This window comes from Dipteris shenzhenensis, chromosome 4 (genome assembly GCF_047967505.1).
Source record: "Dipteris shenzhenensis isolate YYH24624 ecotype China chromosome 4, Dip_SZ_1.0, whole genome shotgun sequence".
In the NCBI taxonomy this organism is placed as follows: Eukaryota; Viridiplantae; Streptophyta; class Polypodiopsida; order Gleicheniales; family Dipteridaceae; genus Dipteris; species Dipteris shenzhenensis.
In genome coordinates, this window is record NC_141599.1 from 41,215,148 (window position 1) to 41,235,417 (window position 20,270).

The following is a 20,270-nucleotide window of genomic DNA, read 5'->3' on the forward strand; positions in this document are numbered from 1 at the left end:
AGATAGCCTCAAAGGATGAGAAGAGGACCCTGGAGAAGTCAAAGTCCAATCTTCCAGTTGGTCCTGGAGTTCCAAAGGAGGAATCGGAACAAAGGGCGAAAGCATAGAAGTAATTTGTCGCCATAAAGGATGATAATGAGAGCCCAATCCATATGTAGTGGTTGCTAGAGAAAAGGGGAGCACAGTACCAGCATCATCTATAACATCAGCAACTGAGGTGATGCCTTTAAACGAGACAAAGTAGGAACGTCGAGGTTCCTGTAAAGCCAAGGGAGGCTGAAAGACTTTCAACCAGTGAATGCTTTTAGCTCTCAAAGAATTCCCAAGCAAAGATTGCCGTCCATTCCATTCTAGATGAGAAAGAACATGCTTCCAGTCAAGACGCAAGCGGGAGACAAGGGCATCCAGGCAAAGTGCCATCAGTGCAGCCAAAAAAGAAATCCCAGTGATCGAGTTGCCAATGACCAAACGCAGAAATACTGATATGAGTGACCAGAGTCCTAATCATAAGAGCCCAAGGCTGATCACCGGTGCAGAAATTGCAGCAACATTTTCCCCCTGTGGGCAAGAATATGCACATGAATATCCGTGATGTTCAATCCACCATGCATCTTGGGAGAACAAATGTGATGCATCGAAAGCAGCGTGAGACTTTTTCTGCTATGTTTGGATCGCCAGAAGAGTTCCATAAAGATAGACATGAAAGATGTAAGATCTGCCTTAGTGAACATGATCAATGGCAAGTAAAATTGAATATATGCCACAAGGATGGACTGCACTATTCGAAGACGAACATGCAAAGGCCAGGTTGCCAGTTTTCACTCAAGCTTTTTCCGAAGCTTAGCCAAAACCCAATCAGTTTGTTGTCGAGGAGTGAGTTCCCACCCCAAAGGGTAATTAAGATGACGAACAAACTGAGTGGGTGGAATGATATCCCCGGGCCATAATAGACTATGCCAGTCTTTGGAATGCAAAGGGAGCAGCTTAGACTTTTGAAAATTAACACGAAGACCAGCTGCCAAACCATAAATAGAGAGGGCCTGCATCAAGGCACCAAGATCATGGGGCGTATTCTTCGGGGTAAAGAAAGAATCATCAGCATAAGCTTGAGCAACCATGCTGCGATTAGCATCCAATTCCAAGCCATGAAGTGATCCTGTAGCCACAAGATGATCAATATATTGCAGCATAGGATGAGTAGCAATGGCATACAGTAAAGCACTGAGAGGGCATCCTTGGCGGACCGAACAACGAAGAGTCCACTGATAAGAGATATCCCCAAAAATAATGCAAGCCGCATTGCTATCTCTGTAAAGCCAGTAAATAACCTGCTGCTTTTTTTGTCCAAACCCCAAAGCTCGCATAGTTTGCGAGATGAAATCCCATTCAACTGTGTCAAAGGCTTTTGCAATATCTACTTGCAAGAGTAGAACATCCTGGTGCGTGTATTTGGCATATTCAATCCCAATATAAGCATTGGCAATGTTATCTGTGATATGGCGACGTGGAACAAAGCCATATTGGGAGGGATGCAACCCATCATGCAAATAACCTTTAATCGGATCAACCACCATTTTGGCAATGATCTTGTAAATGACTGGCATGAGCGTGATTGGCCTCCAATCACCCAGTGAATCACATAGCTGCTTTTTTGGAATCAGCTTGCCATGCTGTATTTACCATTTATAGCAAGGTGAATTTAAGAAGATCCCAGAATGCAAGAAAAAATTCAAGAGTGAGACCATCCCATCCTGGAGATTTCCATCTGCCACAGGATCTCAGTGCATCAGACAATTCCCTTTCAGTGAAGGGATGTTCAAGTTCCAAAGCCTGAGCATCAGACAGAATTGGATGAATATGCTACAAAAGAAGCTGACGTGCAGACACGACCCGAGGAGAAAGAGTATCCCGATGTCCAAAATGAGTGGAGAAGTGCTGCACACATAAATCAGCAAGCTCTGAACGAGATGTTGACCAAGAACCATTAGGCATCCGGACCCGACAGATATTGGCAGCTTGTCTTTTGTAGTGTAAACTCTTAAAAAATTGCTTGGAAAAGCAGCCTTTATCAAAAAATGCCCGTTGTTTGGATCGAGTTTTCCATTTAGCAAGCTGTTTGCGATCATTAGATTGAAGATAGAATTGAGCCTGACATAAGAGCATGCTTTCCTCTGAAGTCAAACTCTGACATGTAAATTTGGCATGTGCTACAGTCTCCCTTGTGGCTTGCATATAGGATTTGCCATAATCTCGAATAACTGCTTGCATCCGAGCAACAAAAGCTTGCCAGGCATAATCCAAACCAATGCGTATCTGACGAGAGAGAGGCTGAATAGCATCAGAGACCAAGGCTTTAAAGTCAGCATGCTCCAGATAACTATTATTAATCAGCAAAAGCCTTCGGCAAGACAATCTGTGAGTGGGAAATTCATGTAAGGAAAGCCTCAACCAAAGAGGAGCATGATTCGAATGTGTGAAAGCATGATCAACCCAAATTTGACAAGTAAAGGCATCACAATGCTGTGGATCAATCTGATACCATCTGTCCAAGCGTGCCCGATAAGAAGATTGAGCATTATGCTGAAAGGTATAACCCGGAAGCATGGGCTGTAGTTCCTTCCAGAGATCAACCAGGCGCAATTGAAGCAAAAAATCAGACCATGCTTGTGTTTCAGAAGCCAACATATGAGTGTGGCCTGAGGTGTTGTCACCCGATTGAGGGGCATTATTAAAGTCACCACAAATGAAGGCATGTTGTTGCCATGGATAAGTATGCATGGCAGCCCAGATCAAAGCTCTATCACGAGAAGACTGGGGGGCATAAACCGATGCAAATTAAAAAATTTCCCCTTGAACAAGGCATTGAACAATAATCCATCTACCATGGTGATCATTGAGAGCCACAACAGGTTGAAGGTCGTGCTTTACCAAAAAAGCCACACCAGAAAAGGAGTGCTCTCCAGCATAGAAGATATTATAACCAGCAAAATGGCCTATTTGACCAGCATACATATGCTGATTATGCTCTTGCAAAGCAATTATATTAGGCTGCAATTGCCTGATATACATCCGGACCAGTTTCCATTTGCGACCATCACACATTCCTTGTATATTGAGAGTAACACACTTTAGATGATCAAGCATATTTACAGTTATGGGACAGGTATGTACAGCAACTAACGGGCTGTCTACGTCTGCATTTCCACCTCAATGTCCGGACCTCTGCCCTGGGATGAAGCATCAGCTTGAGGAGAGGACAAAAGTGCAGCAACTTCTTCAGGAAACAAGGTCCGATTTGCAGTCACAGAGCACACACACACACACACACACACACACATATAAATATATATATATCCTGAAAACAAGTTGATGGAGGAGGGATCTTGAGCTATGGCTCTAAACAACCTCAAAGTTTAGAACCTGTCTGGTTATGAATTTGTCTGTTTGTTATCAAAAGTCTCCATGTCAAGGTCGTTAAAAGTTGAGTTTTGTCCTAAGCTAATTTAATAAATGAAGTGAAAGTACTCATTCGATCTATGCCCATTATGTCTTTCCTATTGGAAAAACGAGCTTGGTTAGGAAAGGGTCCCCATCTTGTGCATCCAATATTGTCACTTGTGAATGGATTATTAACACACACACACACTTTTTTTGTGTGAAATTGAAATGCCATTCAATTGCTGAATTTACATTCATAGCTGCTCCAAAGTGAAGCAGTTATTACTCAAACAAGAATTAGTAATGAAAAACTTCTAACTAGAGGCCAAAGGAAGGTCTCCAAGAGAATGCGCATCTTGAAGAGATTGATACAAAGAGGAACAAAAGAAATGATAAGCATGTAGTGAAGCTTGCCCATACAACTGAGTGTTACGTGCATGATATAAAGACCACAATGCCCAATAATGACACCATGAGAAAAAGCGATCATAGTCCGGCGTAGGAGCATATTTGCCAAACATTCAGAACTGCCTGCCAAAAGAGATCGTGGGAAATCGAGCATGAAGATATCCATTGAGTCTGGATAAGAGATCACGGGCAGTAGGACAAGTCCATAGTAAATGGAAAACAGTCTCCCTTGGATGCGAGCATGTGGGGCAAACCAAAGAAGCTACACACTGAGCAGCCAATAAGGAACCCTCTGGTAAAGCACCTACCAAACGGCGCCACAGGAAGAGTCGTCGTCGTAATGGTAACTTACTACTCCATATTCGGCAGAGGTAGACCTAGTGTTCCCTGTGTCGTCCTGACCAGTGTAAATATTGCAAAAGCTGCTCCCAATCATGAATCAGCCTAGTGGAAAAAGGGCAACCAAGAATACGACCATGGAAGTGACCAAAGATAACATCAGAGAGTGTAGAAACCCAATGGACAAATGCATTTGTACGTAGAGAAGCAAGCAAGCATAAGGGCCCAAGGTTGCTTTTGCTTGCTTGCTTGCTTGGTACCGTACAGTATGTCAGCAGCAACAGCAGCCCGTACCTCTCCATTCGTACCTCTCTCTCCGTACCTGTTAGAAGCAGCTAACTAACCCTAACCCTGAGTTGTGCTAAACCCCCAACCCAACCCGGGGGTTAGGTTAAGCCAGGAGGTTCAACAGACAGCCAACTATGGACTGGCCTACCCTCTCCTCCAAGTCCCCCTCAACTCCCTGAACTCCCTCAACATCCATCAGGACTCGGTACTCAACAGTTGCAGCCATGACACCCTCTCCATATGCACGGAATTACCAACAAGAAAGCTCAAAATGACCCATCCTTGGGCAACAGGATCAGATTTTTTATCTGTAGCAGGCAGTGAGAGAGCTACGATTGGAATTGGCAGAAGTAAAGGCTCGACTTCACATTCTGGAAGGGCTTGGTAAGTAGGCAGTAATTGATGAGGCTGTAAAATCTTGTAAGGATTCCCCCCCTACCCCGCAGCTAGTCTCTACAGTCAAAGATCTTATTCAAACTGAAGTACAAACTGCTAAGAAGGAAGTGATTGTGGAAGTGGACACCAAAGCATGTAAGTGTGATATTCAAGCAGAGATTAAAGAACACGAAGCTAGATGTGATAATGCACTGAAGATTAGAATAGGGGGACTCTCAGAAGATTGGTACAAAGAGGATGACCCATAAAGTGAAATATTGACAAAGATCAAAGCAAGCTTGCCCAATATTGAATGGGTGGATGATGATGAGCAGGATGATGACGACTCCAGGCCAGCTTCTATTTTGCACTATAAAGGTCATGCAATCCTTACACTGAAGTCAAAAGATATGCGGATCAAGCTTCTTCGACAATCTTACAAGTTGAAGGGCACCAAAGTATGGATAGCAGAGGAGCTTACACAAGCTCAACTTAACATTAAGGCAACTGAATTAGCTAAAGTTAGGGCTGCCAGAAAGGATGGAAAATGGGCAGTTTACTGAAGGCGTAGCACTAATCAGAGAGTTCAAATCAAAACCAAAAGACTCTCAGTCTTAAACTGATGTATGGCTGTTTACTCTTTCAGATTATCATGTAGGTACTCTGAATAATGTGGGTGGCTTTTTGCACTCCTTGGGAGCTGCCATGTGCCCTCCCTAAAGCAGATGTACTAGAGGGTTTCTTGCTGTCCCATAGACCTTTTGGTCTCCAGTGGACGTTAATAGACTTTCTTTCTTTTTCTTTCTAAAAAGGAGGTCAATAAAGTGGCCTTGTGCACCAACATGTGAATGTGAATATTGAGAACAATCAAACTCCCATGCATCCTGGGTGAGCAAACATAATTGTACTTGAGAAGCTGGAGTGGCCTATGATCATGTTTGGTACGCCAAAGGCATTCCATAACTCTGGTAATGATATTTTTTGAATATCTGCAGAGGAAAAGGAAATGTGTGGCAGATAAAACTGGACATATGCTATAAGAATGGACTGCACAATTCGAAGATGAACATGCAGCAGCCAAGTGGATAATTTCCAATAATCCAGCTTTTGAAATAGTTTTTACAAAATCCAAAATCTCTCTTGCGGCAAAGAGATATGCCATCCAATAGGATACCCCAAATGGCACACCACCTGACTGGGAGACCAGGCCACAAAATGCTATGCCAATGACATTCAGGCAGAGGCAGAAGTTTTGATTTGCTGAAATTGACTTTCAGCCCAGTTGCAAGACCAAACAATTCAAGCATCTGCATAAGCCGCCGAACATACGCTTCCGAGTTCCGGAGAAAGAAGAAAGAATCATGTGCATAGGCCTGACTCACAAAAGGTGTACCACCAAGAAACTCAATACCATGCAAGGACTGCTGTGAAACCAAAGCATCCATGTGCAACAAGTGGATGCGTAGCAATAGCAAAAAGCAGAGAACTGAGCGGACAACCTTGTCTAACAGATCTGCCCTAAGTCCACGAGGATGAGAGGGCATTAGATAAAAGACATGAAGCTGTACCATCTTGATAAAGCCAACAAACCACATTTTGCATCCGGCCTCAGAGTGGCTGCAATAAAATTCCATCTGATAGTGTCAAAGGCTTTCTCAATGTCCACGTGCATGATCAATGTCCTGATGTGTATACATGGCATAGTCAATGCACAAATAAGCATTTGCAATATTATCCATGATCTGGCTTTGAGGCACAAAACCATACTAAGAAGGGTGCAATCCCATAGAAATGTGAAATGTGCATAACCAGCATTTTAGAAATCAGCTTATACACCATTGGCTTTAGAGTGATTGGACACCAATGACAAGTACTAACACAAGCGCTTTTTAGGAATCAAACGCAGCAGTCCCTTTTGCCAGGATGCAGGCAGAGTGCCAGCGAGCCAAGCATTATTGATCATGTGCAAGAGGACACGGCTGAGTCTGATCCTAAAATTCATTAAAAAATTCAACTATATGACCATCCCAACCTCGGGATTTAGAACGCCCCAATTTAGACAGTGCTGCTTTCAATTCCTGGTCTGTAAAAGGCAGCTCCAGCTTATATGCATCCTCTTGGGAGAGAATCGGTCTAATGTTATGAAGAAAAACATTCCGAGCAGCCAACTGCATAGATGAAGGAGGAGGAGGGGCTGCAAACATCAGAGAAATATCGATGCACCACCTCATCAAGCTATTGTCTATCCATTGTCCATGAACCATTTGAATGCATTACTCGATGCAAAGTATGCATGCGGCGAGAAACATTGAGGCTTTTGAAGAATGCCTTTGAAGAACAACCAATGTCCTGCAGAGCTTTCTGACGAGAGCGGAGCTGCCATTTTCTTAGCTTTCGTTGATAATTATTAGCCAAGCAACAAAGAGCTGTACAAAAAGCATTTAACTGTTGTTGCTGCCCAACAAAAGTAAAATGCTGAATTAAAGCCTTTGCATGCATCACTTTGCGACGCAAATCACCCAGGTAAGATTTAATCGAATCGAGCCCAATACTGAGTGAATGCATTATGATGAGATTTGTATCCAGCAGTGGTAGGCATAAGGTGCTGCAAAAAATTCTGAGTTATGTACAAATCTGGAGCTGCAACCTTTTCTGGATACACTGCAGGAAGGATTTTCAGAAATAAATCATGCTTGGGGTGATGAACCTGTCCCGGAATTTCGTGCTCCTGTCCCAGGACATGTTCTATATGCACCGGTCATGAGCTTAGCTCAGCGAGTAGTGGTTCTGTTTTTTCCAGGACGTATGCCTGATGCAGGAGATGTGGCTCAATGGTTGAAATCCCTGCTTAAGGGTTGTTTTGTTGAGGGCTGACAACAGTTTCTATGAAGTCGTTTTCATAGATGCCCAATATAAGCAACAGCTTCTACAAAAATCTCCGCTCTTCTTTGGCTACCAATTGGTGCATGTTTATCCTTGGATGCCTATCAAGGACTATCAAAGTCTGATTCATCACAGATGCCCAGTGTGGGTTGAGGTGGTTAATTTACCTTTGTATTAAGCTTTGCCGAGGCGGGTATGCCATCCCAGCAAGTTTTCTTTAAATTGAAATGGGGCAAATTTAAGGGCTCTTGTTTTGACTGTGGTAAATTTGGACACATGCAATCCGAATGCCCCACGTTTTACTGAAGCCACCCCCAGCTATTGCATGACCTGATGCTTATATGGTAAAGCCTGCAGTGGTACCACGCACTCGTGGTTTGGGGAATGCATCTCCGCGTTCAGTGTCTGACAAAGGCAAAGACAAAATGCAAGTGTCTCCTTCTAGGGCAGGAGATAAGATGCCAATTGCAGGAAAAGCCTCTTCATCGGATTGGTAGTCGCCTAAAAAGGTTTTTAAGTCAAGGTCAATGACAAATAGGAATTGGACGGAGAATGCATCCTCCTCTAAGGATTCTCTTGCAGTTGATGGATTTGGGGTTTGCAGGCTTTGATTCGCAGGGGTTCGTGTTGACCCACTGTGTTTGCCACTTACTCAAGCTTTGCCTATGGATAATCCTGTGAATGCTTCTCTTTCCAATGATGAGCAAGGCAATGTTTATCAAGAATATGCTGGCCCGCCATAGCCTGGCAGGGCCATACATGAATAGTTTTTATGGTACACTTGCTTGTAAACATGTACATACCAATCAAATGCATGACGTACGATGTTCAAAGCCTTGGTAATATAAATAAATGGAGGCTCCTTTGGGATTACATTTCAGTCCACACGCTACATATTGTCTGTTTGCAAGAACATAACCAGTACTCCTTTGTGGGCCGTGAAGGTTCTTTGCAGGTTTTCGTATCTTTTATGCTGGCCATGCTTCCTTTTCAGGGGTTGCCATGCTGATTCATCATGATTTGCAGCCACAATTGGTTTATAACGACCCGCATGGTTGTTACCTTATTGCCAGATGCATCATCAATGGGGATACTTATGAATTTGCTTCCATGTATGCCTCTCCTACTTCTGGTTTTCGAGCTGAGAATGTGGCATCATTTCGCAGAATATCCTTTTAGGATAATGCTTTTATATGTGGAGATTTAAAAATTCTCCTGGCATTGTAGATAGCAGTACTTGTCGCTCTCACGTGCTGTACGCGCACACACACACACACACTGAAGGATGCCCGCCCGCTTGCATGCACGTGCACACATACACATATATATATGTAGATGAATTTGCTCTGGATGATCTACATGAAGGGGTTTCACAATCTTTTAAACCCAACTGGTTGCTTATGCTTGGGTACTGATGAGAACATAAGCATAGCTTTGATTATTAAGCTATATTTATTTTTATATCTATCTTTTACTCTTAGTTTTGCTTCTGTCTCTTCTAAACCCCCTTCTTCCCTTATCTTGTTTTCTCTATCCTTGTTCTTCCGTTTGTTTTTTAAAGCATTAATTTGTAAGATTGGATATATTGTTGCCTTGTGAAGCAGTAAATGAATTTAATGTTGATGATCTAGTTTATTCATGGGTCCATGTATCTATATGCTTTAAAAATCTATTTGTTGAAGTGTCGAGCCTATACAGATATATATTGATAGTTTGGATCATACCATGTTATTGATGTAAGCTGTGATGTTAGGGTGGTTCTAGTGGTAGCTAGGTGGCTGTTGCCTTGCATAGGGTCAAATAGTCTTTATAGGAGGTTGCATAATAATCATGGAGGATTGTTGGAGCTGCACCAGATCTTGTATTTGTGCCTAAGTCTAGCTGTCTGCTTCCTTTAATGAGCTATGTGGCTCTGAATTTATGCACTTTCATGCACTTTGGTATGTTGACGTGCTCGCATGCAATCCTAGTATTGCTGTAAGAAGCTGCTAGTTGAATCCATCAGTTGTTACTAGAGCGTGGCGAGTCTCAAGGGTTGTGATGCAGCATGATTTGACGCAAAGAGTTGCGATTGTGTTGACAATTACACTTGCTGAAAAATCTGAGGAATTGTAGAAGAAAACTAGCAATAACCAAGCAACATGGAAACTTATAGTGAACATGTCCTCATGGATTATTGTCTCGGGTGTATTAGACAATATGTACTTCATGTTGAATTCTTGGACTCCCCAAGGAACTTTGGGGCAAGAGGAACAATGTTTGGTACTCAACCAAGAATGGACGAGCATCTTAGGAACCTTCAATAAATTGTGCATCAATTGAGTTCATCGGGGGACCATACAAGAGGCAACCCTCAAACCAAAGTACAATAGTTGATGATACTTCTCCAATGGTTTTTGGATAAAAATGCGGACATAACATCATGAAGAGTATGGAACATATCGTACGTATGGCCCCTTTATGGTGATATCAAACCTGAGAACAAAACCGAACGTCTTAAAATCCTTAAAATCCTAAAATATTAGGTTTTACTAAATTATTATGTATTTGAATTTCCTTTTAATAGTTGGGCATTTCATATGAAATAACGTAGCAACAAGGTTTTGAAACATGACTCTTGCTTTAAGGTTTGTACTTGCCTATGCATGATGCTCATTCCTATAACTCCTCATAGAATGATAAACTTCTAGAGCTGAAACCTTAGAATGTTGTATGTATCTTGTTGAATATTCAAGAAGCTATCCTTGTCATTTGTGCAAGAATTCAATCTTGCAGTGGCCTTTCTTGTTACAAGCATCCAATCAGAGTGACTGAGGTCTCTCTACTATAGTGCTTTCTTGGGTAGTCATTATGATCCACTGCAGGGAGTGATAGTGGAAAACGATCATGGCATCTCCACTAGGGAATGAAAATAGTGTTACTCTATGCACGCAAGGGCCTGATACATTCTTTTGTTGGATTTTTGTTTGTTGTGTATTTCTGTCATTCATACACATGTGGTCTCCAAATGTTTGTGAAGTGTGAAGGCTTTGCCAAACTGGCTGGTAGAAGGAAAACATTTCTATCTTCAATAAGCACTCTTATAAAAAATTGTGCGCTCATTGATCAAGTTCATAGTTGCATCCCTTGGGAGAGTATTACCTACTAAAATACTCCACCCTTTTTTGCTACCCAAGGTCCAATTCTCAGCTGATTATTGTGGGCCTGAGGATTATTTAGTCTAGAACTATGAAAATGTCTTAGGCATTAGCCAAGTTTCATAATTGCCCTAGGGGCAGTGCTATCTCTTTGTATTCCTTCCATGTCATGTGCATGGGTACCTAGGGTTAGATAGCAGACGAACATGGGTCAAGGGATAGCAAAGGGCTAGATGGCTATTTTTAGCCAAGTTGCTATATATAGAGATTGCTTCATATATAATGCTTGCTTTATATGGAGGGAGCTATTCATAGCGTCATGCTATCTTTAGCAAGGTTTCCTTCTATATATGGGGAGGGCCAATGCTATTGTGCCTCAACTGACGGATGGGGCTTGGACCCTGGCCAGGACTTTGGCCATCTACATGGAGGATCATAGGTGATGTATCAAAGGTCCTCTAGACGGGCTCAGGTGGTATGGGACACCTGGGTTAGATATGGGCCTATGGATGTGTCGAGTTGTAGCCCACGTGCTCGGGCGGGAGGATCGAGGCGCTTGTGCATGATTCTGGTTGGATTGAGGACGAGTTTCCAGGTCAGTGATAGGGTTAGATCTTGTGGGGTCGTGTCATTCCACTTGCCTCACGGCCCATCCATAGAAAGCATTTAGATATTTTGAGCAAAATGACCCTATGAGGGGGATCCTTTTTACATCTTCTGATAAGAACTCGCATCCGAGACGTATAGTTCTGTGAGGTATGTTCATAATAGCCTCCATGGAGATTGTACTTGGGAGAGTTTTAGACTGCATAAAATCACCAATGCATGGGGAAACATGATGGCACTTGCAAAGGTGTTATGGGAAACAAAGTTACAAGGTATGCAAGCTTTGTTTCTCTGTGCTAGAAGGGTAAGATGCAGAAAGGCGTGTTTTGAAGGAGGGTGATGTTAAATGTGTTGAGAGCTTAGTGCCAGCCAGCAAGTCTTGGTAGGAGGTTTCCAGATAAGTAAATGTTGCCATGCCCTGTGGCAGGGCGGATGAGAGGGTAGAAGTGGAGTTTGGTACTGTGGCGAAGCCTATTGACCAGTAGAATTAGGAAAGTGGCACGGGAAGTCAGGAGGGAGGGTTAGAAATTGTGATTCCAGGCATGGTTAAAGGTGAGAACCAAGGAGGAGACTGAGCAATGCAAGGAGTCTAACAATAGTGGAGTCAATCGTGTGGTTCTTCTTCAATTAACGACATGGATTGCACCATTGCTTTGGATGTTTTGTTTTTTTAAATTGAAATTATATATTGTTATAGGCGATTGCATTTTCTCAAAGTGGTTGTCTAAATCACGAACAGTCTCTTATGCTTTCATATTTTCTTTATTGAGCCTGTGAAGATATGTGCGAGATTTTGAAGTGGAGACAATAGGACTGAGAGAGACCGGCAGGCGATGTTCTCGTCCAGGATGCGGTGGGAAACTGAAGGACACAGTTCTTGACTGGGAGGTAATCACTCAAATCAACACGAGTGCAAACAAAGTTTTCCATTACTTTTTCCAGCAGGAAACTGAGGATCATGTATGCTTTCCTCTTGACGGTTTGTATTTGCTGCAGAAAAAGGATTAGGTTTTGAAGGCTCTTCCAATCTTTACAGCTCAGCTGATAAGCAGCTTTCTAAGTCTTATTTTGAGAGTCCCTCATAAGATACTGTTCTTTGGCAGGATGCTTTACCGTCAGAAGAACTGAATCCTGCTGAAAAACACTGTAAACAGGCAGATGTCATCCTTTGTTTGGGAACAAGGTATACTCGGAAATAAAATTGGATGCTCACCCTGTTCATGTTATGATAGGCAAAGCACATCAGGCATATGATAGGCAAAGCACATCACTAAGCCAGGCTAGAAGCTCTAGCTTGAGGTTTCTATAGAATATGCAGTTCCAGTAAGAATTGTCACATGATGTCCTAATAGTAATGCAAGAAAAGACACAGCATTTTTATAGACATATTTATTCTATCTCTAGCGATTGCCATAGATATTTTGGTTTTGGGACTGTGACATTTATGCTACTTCTTTATTGTTTCTGTACATGCCATACATAGGCAGGCTGGCTAACATGAAATATGAAGTATGTAATATAGTGTCATCTTCCTATGGTCAAGGCTCACCACCCTCTCCCTATAAAGCCAGTGGATAGGTCTTGGAGCTGCTGGCTGTCTCTCGAAGGCAACGATGAAAATATGAATTTTTGTGCTTGATCTTTTGCATGTCTGTTACAATCTTCAACATGAGTTGGCTGAGGTTTAGGGAATAGTTCTTTTATGCATTGCTTATAATACCCCCTTCGCATTTAGTGTCTAACTCTTTGCATACAACATCCCAGCCCATAATCTGCAAAATTATTTATGGACAGTCCATGAATTTGATGTTTGGTATGAAACATCCTAATCCCTTTCTCTCTACTACGAGGAGGTGCATGTCAAGTTGGATTACTACATGGGCATAATTGTCTTAGATTCACCTATGAACTGAGGCAGTCTCTGTGGTACCAAACCTAAGAGGCTTTTAGTAAGAGTTGCGTATCATGAGACTTTAAGTACATACAACTTACCGACAACATCCTCTCTCTCTCTCTCTCTCTCTCTCTCTCTCTGTGAACTGAGGCAGTCTTAGATTCACCTATGAACTGAGGCAGTCTCTGTGGTACCAAACCTAGGAGGCGTTTAGTAAGAGTTGCGTATCATGAGACTTTAAGTACATACAACTTACCGACAACATTCTCTCTCTCTCTCTCTCTCTCTCTCTCAAAATTTTACTTCAAAAAATTCCAACATTTCTTCACAAGGAAATAAACAGGATGTGCCTTAGGTAAGAGGCATCCCAATATCCTCACCTTTCTATCATAAGAGAATCTTGCTATGGAGCTAATATAGAGAACAAATCGATATGCATGGTACTTCTTCTCTCAGCCCCCCTGCTACCTCCCGCTCAGCCCCCCCGCTACCTCCCGCTACCCCCGCTCAGCCCCCCCGCTACCCCCTGCTCGGCCCCCCCACTACCTCCGGCTACCCCCCGCTCAGCCCCCCCGCTACCTCCCGCTCAGCCCTCCGCTACCCTCTGCTAACCACCCCCCCCCCCGCGCTCAGCCCTCCGCTACCCCTCCGCCACCCTCGCTCAGCCCCCCCGCTAAGCCCCCGCTACCCTCTGCTACCCCCCCGCTCAGCCCTCCGCTACCCCCCCCCCCCCCGCTACCCCCCGCTCAGCCCTCTCGGGGCGCTGCTGCAACTAACTGCACCCCCCCCCTTTCGCTCCCCGCTACCCCTTCACTCAGCCACTACCCACCTCCCTCCCTCCCCTTCACTCAGCCACTACCCACCCTCCTCCCTCCCTTTAAATTATTATTTAAAAAAAAAAAACCGTGGGGGGGGGGGGGAAAAAAAGCCTCTCCTCCTTCTCCACCTCTTGGCTGCCTCTCCACTTCAGGCTTCCGCACTACCTCTCCACCACCTCGCACTGGACGTGCCTCCCATTATGGGGGGGGAACTGGTGCTCCCGCTCCCGGTTGAACATTAACACTACGATCTGCACCTGCACCCCAAGAGAATGGGGGACAAAGCCAAGAAAGACGAAAATAACAACAACAAAAAAAAGCAAACGACACAACTGAATTTGGAGGATGTGAACACACGTTACAACCGAAGTGGACTCGGGGTAAACAGCAAGGCAAAGTTGGGACCCGCCTCAGCTTCTTCAGCATCTATCTCTACCTCAACCTCAACCTCAACTCCCGCTACAGTGTCAGTTTCGTTTTCAGCTCCCTCTATCTCTATCTCTACTTCGACTTCAGTCCCCGCTTCAGGCCCAGCTCTAGTTCCAGTCTCAGCTCCATCTACATCTACGATCAGTGACATACTCATGCCCATGGCACCGGTTGTTGTTCCCTTTCCCTCTTCTCCTGTTACAGCTTTCACACAGCTTATGACACCTACTTCCGAGGTGTCATACACTGTGCCACATTACACTTCACTCTCCCCTCTCCCTCTCAGTCAACCCATCCTCCCACACCCCGTTGGGACTGCCTCACCCATTCCACTGTCATCTCCGTCCCTCACTCAGCCACCGTCTAGTTTTCGGACTCAGTCCCACTCTTTCATGCCACAGTCACCACAGTTTCAGCATGGACATGGGTGGACTGACACACCAGAGGCTCGTGAGACCCTACTCACGGAGATACATAATTTTCGTGAGCATGAGATGGAGCTGGCTCGCTTTGCACGGGAGCAGGTTCGCTTCAACCAGGAGCAGAGCCGCATCATACAGGAGCAGGCTAGGGCCACAGGCGGGTCTTATTCAGGGACTCAGACAGGATATCATGCAGCTCCGACAGGAGGTCACAGCCATACACATTGTCCCAGGGAGTACCCTGGTGGTCGAGGCACAGATTGCGAGCATGCAATATGCTATTGAGGAGACTTCCAGATGGGTTGACATGGCCAAACGGGAACCCACAAGGGTCACCGTTTCGGCTACCCTCATGGAGCAGCAGCAGAGAGCCAGTAAGGCTCTCAACATCAGAGTACGTGGGATCCCACGCACTGAGGCTACACCGATGGTAGATGCGACTGCGTTCGTGACCGCTACCCTGGGTGTGGCTGAGCACAGGATAGAGAGGGCATGGCGGGTGGGGAGAGATCCCAACCGAGAGCAACCCCTGATCATACGATTTCATGACACTCAGGCACGACTTTCAGCTCTACGCGTAGGTCAGTCCTTCGAGATCAGCCAGCGATCTCTATGGATGAGGATCTCACACCTCTACAGGTTGAGGAGAGGCGCTCTTTGTTGCAGCAGCGGGATCAGGCCCGAAAGGAGGGGAAGTGGGCAGTGGTACAAGCGGGACGACTCCTTACAGGCCCCTGTAGGACACCTGCCCCCTCCCCTACATAGGGAAGCGGGGCCTATGAGACTCAAATATCCGAGACCCTGTCCTACACCATTTGGAACTGTAATGGTACCTTATGGTCAGAACCAGGGAACTTCTCGGAATCCTATACAGGCCACGACATAGTCTTCTATACAGAGACACATCAGAGTCCAGAGCGCCCTCTCCCAATAGTCAGCGGATATACATGGGAGTCTGCCTACAAAGATGAGACGAGGGGTACAGGAGGAGTTCGAGGTTCAGGTGGAGTTGCAGTCCTTTTCAGATCCACACTTCGGGGGATCATTTCAGTAGAGCAGAGAGATACACATTCCAGATTTCTTTGGATCCGGATACGACACATGGATAGTCAGGATCTGTTTGTCACAGTTTGCTACTTCCCCGTGGAGACCTCCCACTTTGCCAGAGATATTCGAGATGATGATGAGACATCCCCATTTGTTGCCCTTTATCAGTCCATTGTTGACTTTTCTAGCCGTGGAGAAGTCCTTCTAGTGGGGGACTTCAACGCGAGGACAAGGACCCGTCAGGTACCACTTCTTGATTTCAGAGATGATTCCACTCTACTGGCAGATGTTGACCTTGAGGAGGCAGGTATGCTACGGGTTTCGGTTGACAGGCGAGGTCCACTTTCATCCTATGGGCAGGCCCTATTAGACCTGGGCAGAATACATGATCTCACTATCTATAATGGTCTTGACAGATGGCCTGCTTCAGGTGGTTTCACATGCTTTCCACATGGGGGGGGCTCCAGTGTCGTTGATTACATCATGGGATCCCCCGTCTTCACATCTCGCATTAGTGACTTCACTGTAGCACCTCTCCCCCGAGGGGCTGATCACACATACCTTTTCTTTCGCATCTCCACCTCCCTTCGCATAGCACCTTCCACCCCACTCAGTGCTTACTCCACCTACCACGATATACGCTTTGATCACTCACCTTCTTACTCTGGCCGTCTGTACATACTTCTCGCTTATATTGACTTCATACTCCTTTTAGAGGATGGTGCTACCCTTGTCACCCACTCACTACACGAGGCTGCCATTCACGCCTTTCCCCACACCACCCGCTCCACCTGCCCACCACCCCCTAGAACCGTACCCTGTAATAGTTGGTACGATGATGAGTGTAAGGCCTTACGCCGTCAACTCAGATTCGAAACCAAAAACAGTCTTCCGAGCGTACCAGATACGCTACGTGAATACCGTAGACTGGTACGAAGGAAGAAACTAGACTTTGTTCGTCGAAACGAGGAGGAGCTACTGAACATTTTGTTTAGTAACAACTCTAAGGACTTCTGGCAGAGATTTCTAGAAGGACGGTCCCCTGCGCCACTCACTGACACCCAGATCTGGTTTGATTATGCACGCACACTTTATGACATCCCAAATCAGTGAGTCCCTAGCCTCTCACACATGCCTCATCCCACATCCTGTACCCTCTTCACTAGAGGAGGGGTAAAGGATGCTGTAATGAAACTTCATAATGGATGAGCGAAGGGTCGTGAGGGACTATGTATTGAGCTCATTGCATATGGGATTAACCTCCTAGCCCCGATCTTAGCAAAGCTTTTTAATGAAGCGGTTTGTTTGGGATTTCCACACACTTGGACCATTAACACTATCTCACACATCCACAAGGCAGGGGATCCCATGAGCCCGGAGAACTACAGGACCATTATGATTGGGCATGTCATGTCCAAGATTTATGCATCAGTACTTGACTCCGAGGTTAGCAGACTTGCAGAGTGTCGAGGACTCAGAGCAGCAGGACAGGCCGGATTCCGGCGTGATCATGGAACCATGGACCACATTCTGACGCTCAGATGTATCATCGAGGAGGCGAGATCACGGAAGCAGAGGGTTTATTGTTGCTTTGTGGATTTTCGCAAGGCATTTGACACAGTCTCGAGAGCCCGCCTCATACGGCGCCTTCAGGACTTGGGTTATGACCAGGAGATCATTTGGGCTGTCATGGCACTTTACGAGAGAGTTTCTGGCAGAGTTCGGGTAGGATCCGGGTGGATAGACGAGATCATGAGTACCATCGGGGTCAAACAAGGGTGTCCTTTGTCGCCTACCTTGTTTGGCCTCTACATTGACGAGCTTGAGACAGTGATGCAGACATAGGGGGGTGTAGGTTGCTCTCTTGCAGGCACGCTGAGATCCAGATTTTGCTCTATGCAGATGACGTGGCTCTCTTGTCTTCCTCAGCAGAGGGGCTTCAGAGACACCTAGACGCACTACAGTCCTTTTGTGAGTCTCATGATTTGAAGGTCAACCTGGGTAAAACCAAGGTCATGATCTTCAATACATCTCGAGCCATCATGCGTCAGGAGCAGTTCACATTTGCGGGGTCATCTGTTGAGATAGTTTCATCATACACTTATCTTGGGGTTATCTTCTCTGGACCGAGCTTCACTATGAGACCTGCGATGCAGACACGCTTGAGTAGAGGGTATGCCTCATTGGCCAGGCTAGAGAGGCAGTGCTTCCGCTCACACTTTCAGGATCCACGCACCAAGGGGTTGCTTTTTGACTCCCTAGCTCGCCCAGCGGGGATGTACGGCAGTCCTTGTTGGGGGCCAGACTTGTCGGATACAGAGTGGGCCCATGTGGAGCGGCTACAGGTTCTCATGCTATCACGGATGATTCGTGGTAAGTCATCCGTTCCTCACCAGATCATTCAGGCTGAGTTTGGGTCACCCCCTTTACAGCTAGATGCTGCATTTCAGGTCATCACATATCTGTACCGAGTTAGGGAATATGGGGATTATACCTCGGGGCGTAGCAAGCTACCATGGATAGCTTTATCCTCTTTTATGGCACTTGCAACAGGAGGAGATCAGAGGTGCTGGTATGCACGTACAGAGAGATGGTTTGAGCGACTGGGGCTCCACATGGATAGACTACCTCCCTTCCAGTATAGCATGGATGCTCCGTTCTCTCCCCTCTTATCACACGAGGTCAACCAGGTTATCCGTGAGGATCTACTACAGCTACACACTTTTCGGACCTGGTTGGAACCGAGTGAACTCCCAGTGAAGCTTAGCTTCTACAGAGATCACTTCTTACATATCACAGCAGTTGGGTTTCATTGACCCACCAGGATACACACATATTCACCTACCCCACTCAATGAGGATCTCTCTTGGCCAGTTTCGGGTCTCTTCACACAGACTTCGCATCGAGAGCGGCAGAGCAGAGCGACTACCCAGGGAGCGGCGCATATGCACACTATGTGACATACATGAGGTTGAGACAGAGGAGCATTTCATCTTCAGGTGTCCTGTGTACTATGAGATCCGAGGACGTTTCCACTGCCTCTTCAGAGATAGTTATGGGATTTTAGCCCATTTCCTCTCCTATCCAGACCAGCGGTGTTTGGCAAGTTTCATTCATGAGGCACTTAGACACCGCGAGAGGATACTCTGAGCATGGAGACAGGAGCAGACTTCTTCCTCGGTTGATCCCTCTCAGAGCTCTATCACGGAGTTCTTTCAGCTAGATCACATGGACCCCAATGAGGCGAGGCCTCGACATGACCGTGACCCAGAACCCGTGACCCGACAGCTCAGACAGAGGGTCGACACACAGATCACACTTGGAGACATCCCCTCCTTGTTTAGAGTTGGAGCCCGACCGACGGGGGTCACAGTAGCCCTGGTTAGACGTAGAGCTACGACCAAGAGACGTGCCAGGACCGCACCTCTGAGTGGCCGACAACACTCTATTGCCGACTTCATGCCTCCACTGCCTCATCCATCTTGATATCTTGCTGTTGCTGGGGATGATGATGATATTGATGATGATGCTGAGATTGATATATAGTCGACCACCGACATCACTATGTTGTACTTAGGACTTAGTACTGCCATTCTGCATTTTTGGCATTTTGCATTTTGCATTGGTATGGACGCTCGTTTAGTAGCTCCACTACCACAGCTCGTTGTATCAGGATTTTCACTGTCTCATAGACCCATCGGTCTTCCGAAGACTTTAATAAACTTTCTTTCTTTCTTTCTTTCTCCCATGCACATTTGATGATATTTGATTGAGAATAGCAAGCTCAAAGGTTTAGTAGCTAAGGCGATCTTAGTCATAAAATTTGCACTAGTATGCACTTGCACCGTGCTATGCATATTCCCAAATTTGGTTTTAGTAGTATGCCCCTTTTAAAGAACATATCTATCAATATAAGTGTCAATGTAAGGGGTATTAGTTGTCTTCATTGCAACCATCACCTTCATTTATGATTGTGTTTGCCAACAATTACATATCATGATTGTGTCACCGGACCCTTTGACATTACTACTACAACAACCCCCCCCCCCCCCCCCCCCCAAAAAAAAAAAAGGAACATTCTATTTAAAAACTTTGAGAAATACAAATTCAGCAATCAGTAAGGTGCTGAAATGGGGGGTGCTGGCCATCGTGCAACCCACTTCTTAGGATTTCACCTCACTGTCTA

At 45.4% G+C, this 20,270-nt stretch overlaps 1 protein-coding gene across 4 annotated transcripts in view; it reads left to right on the top strand.

Moving 5' to 3' along the window:
* The window catches only part of LOC147902876 (NAD-dependent protein deacetylase SRT1-like), a 94,906-nt gene that overhangs the window by 21,893 nt on the left and 52,743 nt on the right, over nt 1-20,270 (top strand). For all 4 annotated transcript variants that reach the window (XM_087373163.1, XM_087373162.1, XM_087373165.1 and 1 more), the window contains 2 exons: nt 12,254-12,362; nt 12,578-12,657. In XM_087373163.1, the coding sequence (XP_087229289.1) occupies nt 12,254-12,362; nt 12,578-12,657 (189 nt within the window). The remainder of the gene's footprint in view (nt 1-12,253; nt 12,363-12,577; nt 12,658-20,270) is intronic.